This window comes from Solanum verrucosum, unplaced genomic scaffold (genome assembly GCF_900185275.1).
Source record: "Solanum verrucosum unplaced genomic scaffold, falcon-dt-bn FXZP01000043.1, whole genome shotgun sequence".
NCBI lineage: Eukaryota > Viridiplantae > Streptophyta > Magnoliopsida > Solanales > Solanaceae > Solanum > Solanum verrucosum.
Window position 1 is genome coordinate 836467 of NW_026020181.1, and position 9070 is coordinate 845536.

The 9070-nt window shown below is 31.4% G+C and overlaps 1 protein-coding gene across 1 annotated transcript; it reads left to right on the forward strand.

Moving 5' to 3' along the window:
- The first annotated feature begins 4531 nt into the window (after nt 1-4531).
- LOC125829224 (protein NRT1/ PTR FAMILY 3.1-like) lies at nt 4532-8802 on the forward strand. The gene is made up of 4 exons (XM_049508472.1): nt 4532-4742; nt 5666-5883; nt 6868-7427; nt 7768-8802. Exons 1-4 carry the CDS (start codon nt 4610-4612, stop codon nt 8705-8707), a joined length of 1851 nt encoding a protein of 616 aa, XP_049364429.1. The 5' UTR covers nt 4532-4609; the 3' UTR covers nt 8708-8802.
- The last annotated feature ends 268 nt before the right edge of the window (nt 8803-9070 follow it).

Consider the following 9070-nt stretch of genomic DNA (forward strand, 5'->3'; position numbering starts at 1 on the left):
AACATAAGAAAGGCTACAATCCATAGATTACAAGCTTGCCTCCATTGTTTCGTTGTTCGGAAGTTAGGAGTCGTGATATAATCCTCATACAACTACTTGGTACCCATATAGGCTAAGTTTTCTTTATTAGTAGTTGATAAATCATTCACACCGCCTAATGTATTATAAGCCGACTGGAGATTTCATTGTTAGACCTTCAGGCATGAAGTTGGGAGGATAGTAAGTGTGGTGCCTGTGGTTGAACTAGTGTGTATTGTGTGGGTGGACTTATCATATGAATTTAGGGGTAGGTGATGGTTTGATTTCCCGCCGGTGTTATATATGTTTGTTAACTGCTTTGTTGTATTCATGCATATATATGAATAGGGAAAAATGAAATGAATTTAATGAAATGACTATTTATGATCCATTGCATGCAAGGAACATGTTACCTAATTATACGATATAAGTGTATAAATCATTGATTATGGTGCTGATTGTGTTTTTGATTGTGGTTGATTGGATAAGGTGTCACGTTCCGACACATAATTGGATCTGGTGTCACATTCCAACACATTATTATATCGAATGTCACGTTTCAATATATTATTTGATCAGGTGTTACATTCCGACACATTATTGGATCGGATGTCACGTTTCGACACACTAATTGCTTGGGTGTAGGTTCCATGAGAAGACCATTGTTGACGAATTATCTGTGAATGAATATGACTTCTTGTGCCATAATTGAGAAATTGACAGAACTGTGATTGATCATGCCTATCCTATGTAATAATGGATATGAAAGAACCCGAAGTCCGAATATTACTGTTTTTCGTATTGTGATGATGTTATTTGTGTTGCTATATTGTGGCTATTAAATGTGTTTATGTATCTCAGGTATGAGAATGTGTGAGCGTAAGAGGCATAGTAGTGGGAATGGTGATGAATGACTAGGATCTACCTTGGGAAGGGGGTTTGTTCTTGAATGGCTAGTCAGCCTTGAGATGGTATATTATGTTGTCAAGGGCAGAATTGTTGTGGTGGAGAATCATGTGCATGTAGTAAGTTGGTTGGCTGGATTGGGGGCGAGGTGTGTTTCAAAAACTTCTTTATGTGTGCCAGAAAGGTTCGACCTTAATCTAAATCAGAATTGGTAGCGATGCAAATAGAAGGCCAACATTGTGTTGTTCCCTAGTTGTGGTTAAGACAAATAAGGTGTTCAGAGTGTGGGTGCAAAGGTTAGCTGGGGTATTTTCCTTATAGCGTGTTTCTTCTGGTTGATTTCTTTTTATTAGGAAGTGGGTATCGGGTTGACCAATGATGCCTACTAGTACGTGTTGCTTGTACTGATACTACTCTTGCTATGCCACTTGACATAGTCTAGTTGCAGGGTCAGTGATGTTTCATAAGAGAAGACGAAGACGATCTCCAACGGCATCCACTTTTCTTCGTTATGGTGGGAGCTGTGTCATGATATTATTCTGTTTACATGACATATCTTTAGTAGCTCTTGTACCTGTTTAGACTAGATCCCCGGGGTATTAATTATTCTAGAAATTCAATCTTGGTTTTGTTTTAACTCAGTATCTTGTAAACTTCATGAACTTTCCGATTTATCTCTTAATTTTTCCGCATGATGAAATTGTTTAGGGACTAAGGGTTCTCCTATCTAGGTGTTAGAGTAGGTGCCCGCAAGCCCGATGGATTGGATTGTGACAACAACTTTACATGCTTTTATTCATACTTGCATCTCAAATTAAAAATACATGTTGCACCGTAACTCTTCCGGATAGTAGATTAGATCTTCAACTATTTGCCCCTTCCAAATTAAAATACATCTTGCTAAATTTGTCTTAATATTCTATCTCAAATATACTTTTTAAAAAATAAAATAAAATCAAATCAAATATACTTATTCCACATTTAAAATACAAATTCCCTTTTTGAAAACCCTTTCTTCTAGTCTTGAAATAAGCATGAGCTGACATGTTCCATTATTAAGATTTCAAATTCTACAATTTAAGGAGCTTTACTTGTGGTATGTAAATGTTCTTCGGATAATTTGGTGATCTAAAAGATTGTTTATATTGACAATATATAAGAAATAAACTTTTTACAAAACACACTAATTGCTTATTATCAATTTAAGCACTTCTAGCCAAACATGTAACGAAAAATTTAAAAATTCAAATTCCAAAAACTTGAATCAAGTCATTAACTTCATTACCCAAAATTGATTTTCAACACTTGACGCTTATTATATATAGTCACGGCTAAAACAAAATATCTAAAAGAAACCAAAAACCAACCTCAAATTGGAGGTCGAAAAATAACCCGACCTTCGAAGTTCAATTGTATTTGTTACAATTTTCTTTTGTGAAAATACTAACTTCGGGAGGTTGATTTTTTTATTTTTTTTTTAAAATATTGATTTCATGAGGTTGATATTTTTAATCATAAAATAATAATATGCTCCAATATTTGGGTTCAAACTCCCATTTTCATTGTAATTGAATACGTTTCTATTAGTAAAAATAATTGATGCTGGTTTAAGACTATCTTTTATTAATACTCTTTAATTTTATATATTGTGATTTTTTTATTTTTTTTTGTAAAATCCGGCTTCCGAAGGTTTCTTTTTATTTATTTTTTTTGCAAATAAAAAAAAGAAGAAGAAAAACTAACCTCTCAAGGTTGGATTTTGCATTTTTTTTTTAAAAAAAAAAAACCGACTTTAGAAGGTTGGTTTTTATAATCTTTTTTAAAGTAGATTGACATTTTTTTCGATTTGGACCCAAAAAAAACCTAATCTTCGGAGATTATTTTTTGACAATTTTTGTAACAGTAAGCTACTTTTAATCAGCTAATGCAAACAAAATCTACGGTATAACCCAATGACCATTTTTGGTTAGATTTAAAAACTAAAATATGTAGATAAACTTTGTTTAAACATGTTATTGTCTTTTCTCCAGAACAATTTCTGCAGATTCTAATCCAACTAGGTAATGCAAATTTGATTTAATAGTCACATGTACATCAAAATTCATGAGCTGCAAAGTGAAACAAAAAACTGCAAATGGGACCCCACAATACCTGCCAGTATTACTCACTCTAGGGGCGGATCTACCCACAATGGTTAAAATCTAGGAAAATCTATTTGTTGCTCAAGTTATATCATATATTAAATTTAAATCACATTAGAATTTTGAACGAGTATTTGATCATAAATTTTTAATGTGTTAGATCATAATCTTAAAATATATTTCACTTCTATTTTGAAATATATGAACATGACTTATAAACATAAATTTTAAAAACTATCAAGAATATCGATCTAATCATACCAAAACAAACATATTTTCTTATTCCATACTATGTTGAATCTTCATCAATGTCGTTCATTATTATTATTATCACAAATCATATATAATTCTATATATAGATAAGTTTGACACAAATTATCATTTGAATAACAAATTCTAATAACCAATTATTAGTAACTACAAATTGTTGCGTCCTGTATTCAACATAGTACTAAACCAGAAAACTATTAAGATGAAAAGAAAAAAATATATTTGAGGCCATAGAATTTACTGTGTGTCTTTAAGAAATTTAATTCCTTCACTTTATTTGTGTTTATGGATTATTTCCTCTCATGATGAAATGGATGATCTATTAAAAAGTAGTGGTACCTCAAACTTCAATAATTGTAGTGAACTCAAAAGGCAGCAATGAAATTACACAAACACTCTACTTTATTTGTAAGAAAATGTATGCAGAAAGAAGAAAATGTATGCAGAAGGAAGATGAATCGATTTTGAAAAACGAGAGAAAATTCCTCAATTTATAGCCAACAAAGGGTAGTATGAAAATGTGTTAATTGTGTCTTATCGGAGAGGTCACAACCCTTTCAAAAAAGAGACAACATTTTACAAAGGTCACAACCCTTTGGGAAATACACAATCTTTTAGAAAGTTCACAATCCTTTAGAAAAGACACAATCTTTCAAAAAGGTCAAAATCCTTCGAAAAAGTCACTCCCTTTCAAAAGAACCACAACCCTTCATTTTCCATTCAAACCTTTAAAAACCAACACAAATTAGTTACAAATATCCATCAAGGCAAAAGAAAACAATAATAATACTAATATACTTATACTAACAATAATAAAAGTTTGAGGGATATATATATATATATATATATATATATATATATATATATATATATATATATATTTATTTATTTATTTATTTTATTTTATTTTTGATAAAATACAAAAGTTTGGAGTAGATTTTAAAATAAACAAACAATTATATTTTGAGCAAAATAAAAGAACTGAAAAAGATGTTAAAATTTAATATTTTGATTTCCAAAATCTCTCAAATAGTAAGATAAATTCTATGACCATACATCTATTTTTTTACCAAAAAATACTTTAATACCTCTCCATTCAATCAAACTTACTCAAGTAGGGAGAGAAGCAAAAAAGGTGACCAAATACTTCCAAATGAAAACCAATGGATGAGACAAATTAACATGGGGCTAAGAATGTCAATAAATATCCCCTACATCTATAGGGAATTTCTCAAAATTGCTTGCATTTCTTAACTAAGAGTAGGTAGCTAGTCATGATGAGTGAAAATATGAAGGTGGCCAAGCAAGAGCTAGTTGTTCAAGAAAATGGCAAGAAAGAAGAAGATGAGACAATTGAAACTGAAAAAAGGAAGCTTGGAGGAATGAAAACAATGCCCTTTATACTTGGTAAGTTAAACTCTCACTTTCATCTTCTTCAAAATGAAAATCACTTTCATAATATAATATAATGGAGGGAAAGGTGAAACTTCTAATTAGATAATTAACTAGCTATATACTTAATTAATTTGTTGCACATGTGATTCTGCTTCTTGACTTCTTTGATTAGTAAAGTTTTAGACTAAGAGTGTGTTTGGTAATTTTTTTTAAAATGTTTTATTAAAAAAGAAAGTGAATTTTCTGATTTATTTTATGCTGTTTTGGTAAGTTGATGAAAAATATCATTTCAAAATTATTTATAACATCCGATCTCTCAAGTAAATGAAGTCCCTTTTTTTACCTTTGATTTCTTCTCCTTTAGTGACTTAAGTTGTTGTTGACCCTTGAGAGATAAAAAGAAAGAAGGTTTAAATTAATTAATTAATTTTTTGAGTGGTATATTTTTTTTAAAAAATACTTAATTATATTGATAAAAGATAATTTATCAATATTATTCATTTGTTATTTTTAGAGATAATTGATAAACTTATTAAAGAGAAGAATAGTTTTTTTTCTAAAAAAAATTAATTAATACATCCTTAAATTTTAAAAAATTCATTCATTTTAATTGAAAAAAATAATTAAAAATTCATTTATTTTGAATGGAAAATATATGAAAACTAAGGTAGTTTGTCTTTTTTTTCTGTTTGTTTTTCCCTTCTTATCCATTGGGATTTGATCCAAGAATAAGATAAGTTTACTTATTTTAAAACGGAAAATGTTCTTTAAAATTGATATCTCTCTTCACACATGTGATATGTCTTTACGATAAAATAAATAAATATGTGCGCTAAATTATTAGCAAAAGGACATATTTGTAGTAATAATTATTGAAATGTATGAAGAATTAACAATGCTTATTAATTATTATTATTATTATTGTTGTTGAACAGCAAATGAAGTATGTGACAGATTTGTGGGTGCTGGATTTCATAGCAACTTGATAACATACCTAACACAAGTGCTAAATGTGCCTTTAATAAAAGCATCTAATACACTAGCCAACTTTAGTGGTGTTTCAAATTTCACTCCACTTATTGGTGCTCTTGTTGCTGATTCATTTGCTGGTCGATTTTGGACTATTATTGTTGCTTCCATTATTTATGAAATGGTATGTCTCTATTCCCTATCTCAAACTAATCAATCCATTACATAATCAACTTTTTAAATATAGATTATAGTATTATTCATTAAAAATATGCATATCCATAGATATTCACATTATAATTAGTACTCCCCCATCCCAATTTATGTGAGTTACTTTCCTTTTCATTCAGTCACAAAAAGAATGACACACTTCTATATTAAGTAACAATTTAACTTTAAAATGTCTATTTTACACTCAATGAAATGATTTATAGCCATACAAATTTCTATCATTCATTTTAGACTATAAGTTTTAAAAATATTCCTTTCTTTCATAAACTGTGTGCCGAGTAAAACTACCTCACATGAAATGTGACAGAGGAAGTAATATTTTTCATGAGTTTTTATTTTTTGGAAAATTTAAAATCATTATGGCTTATAACTTCATCTGACTATTCCTAAAGTCATACCTAATATGGATGTTCATATTTTTTTTGTCGATTAACCTATATTTTTTAATACATTGAGTCAGATATTTTATTCATTTTTGGCCAATCCATATATGATTCGACCCACTCGTTTCCACTCCTAGATACATGGCTTTTTCTTAAAGAGCCTATTTTGTAGGTTATAGATTTTAAAAAAATAATTTAAATCCAAGTACTATTTGCAGAAAAAACAATCTTTTCATATAAAAATTAAGAATTATTGGAATAGATTTGACACATTTGGAGTATTATATAGAAGTTGTTACCAAGTTTTAGATTTAAAGCTTTCTTTTGATTTGTTTTGGCTCTAGGACACTAATATGCTTGAGCCGCCCCGGCTTTGTCATTTTCCATTCAAATATGTTAACAGCCTGAGCAACAACGAACTATGAATTAGGATAATCCATAGCTAAATAAGATTAACAAACAATTTTGCTGTTTATCTACAGAATTTGTCCATACAGAGTCCCCTGATTTTTATAGTAGCAATGGAAATCTTACTCTGAGATGTTTATATACAGGGACTGATCAGCATAACTATCTCAGCAATCATGCCACAACTCCGTCCTCCACCATGTCCAACTCAGGAGAATTGCAAAGAAGCTTCGAATTCGCAGCTTTGGGCACTCTACATTTGCCTACTTTTGACATCTATTGGTACAGGAGGCCTTAGACCTTGTGTAGTTACCTTTGCTGCTGATCAATTGGACATGAGGAAATCTAAAGTAGAATCGCGAAAGTGGAACTTTTATAATTTGTTCTATTTCTGTGTCACAATGGCTACGTTAACTGCATTAACTGTTGTCGTTTATATACAAGATAACGTAAATTGGGGATGGGGTCTTGGACTTCTAACAATTGCTATGGCATTGTCTGTTGTCGTGTTTGTTGTTGGATCTCCATTTTACAGAAAAGTAGAACCAGGAGGAAGTCCATTAATCAGATTGACACAGGTTATTGTTGCCTCAGTGAGGAAGAGAAAAGTCGTTGTTCCAGACGATGATCGTCTCTTATACGAGAACAGAGAGCTTGATTCTGCTATCTCACATGATGGAAGGCTTTTGCATACTAATCAGTTCAAGTAAGGTGATTTTAAGTAACGTTTGATGAACACGAATATGTAGTATATGTAGAATAGCTAAAAGATAAAATTAACTTGCAAAAAAAAAAATGAATCTGTAGAGATGCTAATTTGTAAATTATGCTCTTTTAGTTAATTTGGTTTAGAACTTATATTGTTAAGTTGATTTCTCAGATGGTTATTCGACTAATAGTTATTATTTCAGAAAGTCACTTCCTTTGCTGAAGAAAAAGTTGGAATCAAGAAAAAAGATGACTTTCTGATATAATAACTATTAGTTGACTGACCATCTGGGAAATCGACCCTGTTATTGCTTTACTAATTTAACCAATTGGTTAAGGTGGATTGATCGAGCTGCTGTAGTAACCGGCGATGACATGAAAGAGTCGTGCCAGCCAAATTTATGGAGGCTAGCTACCGTTCATAGAATGGAAGAGCTGAAATGCATCTTAAGGATGCTGCCAATTTGGGCTGCAGGGATATTACATTTTGCTTCACATTCACATGTAGGCAGCTTTACAATCCAACAAGCGCGAAGTATGGATCGTCATTTGTCCCACAGCTTCCAAATACCTCCAGCCAGCATGTCTATTTTTAGCGTCCTAACGGTGCTTATTGGCCTTGTGCTTTATGAGCGCTTCTTTGTTCCTTTTGCTCGTCGATTCACAGGACACAAATCAGGCGTTACATGCTTACAGAGAATGGGAATAGGATTCGCCATTAATATTCTTGCTACTGCAACTTCAGCACTAGCTGAGATTAAGCGTAAAAAAGCAGCTGCAGATCATAACTTACTTGATCAGCCAACGACTCATGTCATTCCTATTAGCGTGTTCTGGTTGGTTCCGCAGTATTGCCTTCACGGAGTAGCTGAAGTCTTCATGAGTGTTGGACACCTTGAATTTCTCATTGAACAATTCCCTGAAAGCATGAGAAGCACTGGAGCTGCACTTAACTCGTTAGCTTCGTCGTTTGGAAATTACTTAGGTACATTTATAGTAACTCTAGTTCATCAATATACCGGAAAAGAAACGAATTGGCTACCAGATAGGAATCTCAACAGAGGAAGACTTGAAAACTTTTACTGGCTTATGGCTGGAGTACAAGTAGTAAATTTTGTATACTATCTTATATGTGCATCATTATATATATACAAACCCTTGGAACAGATTACTGAAGGATGCAAGGGAACAGATGTGGAATTAGCTGATGAAACAACTTTGTTAGACAATTCTAAAGGTGATGGACAAACAGATAGAGCAAGAAATGGAATGAACTAATATATTGCTTAGTTAAACTAGTAGACATTTTAGTTTTCAAGTTTTAGTTGTCACAAGTTGATACTATTAAATGTACCAAAAAATAAAGGTTGAAACTATTACTCTCTCTGTCCCAACCAATGCGACACATTAAAGTTTTCGAGATTCGAACAAGTTTATCTTTGACCATAAATTTTTCATATATCTTTTAAATATTTTGAATTATCAATCATTGTGACTTATAGTACTTTTTAAGTAGTTTACAAATATATAAATTTTATTTTAAAAAAATTGAAGATTTCATGAGCAAATTCTTGGTCAAACTTAAACTGTTTGACTCTCGAAAAATGGAATGTGTCACGTAAATTGGAACCGAGGGAGTAA

Bases quoted from the DNA above. Each gene is read 5' to 3' on its own strand.
- LOC125829224 (XM_049508472.1), top strand. From the start codon at position 4,610: ATGATGAGTGAAAATATGAAGGTGGCCAAGCAAGAGCTAGTTGTTCAA. The intron at 5,884-6,867 runs GTATGTCTCTAT...GTTTATATACAG, and splicing joins CTTCCATTATTTATGAAATG to GGACTGATCAGCATAACTAT. The intron at 7,428-7,767 runs GTAAGGTGATTT...CAATTGGTTAAG, and splicing joins TTGCATACTAATCAGTTCAA to GTGGATTGATCGAGCTGCTG.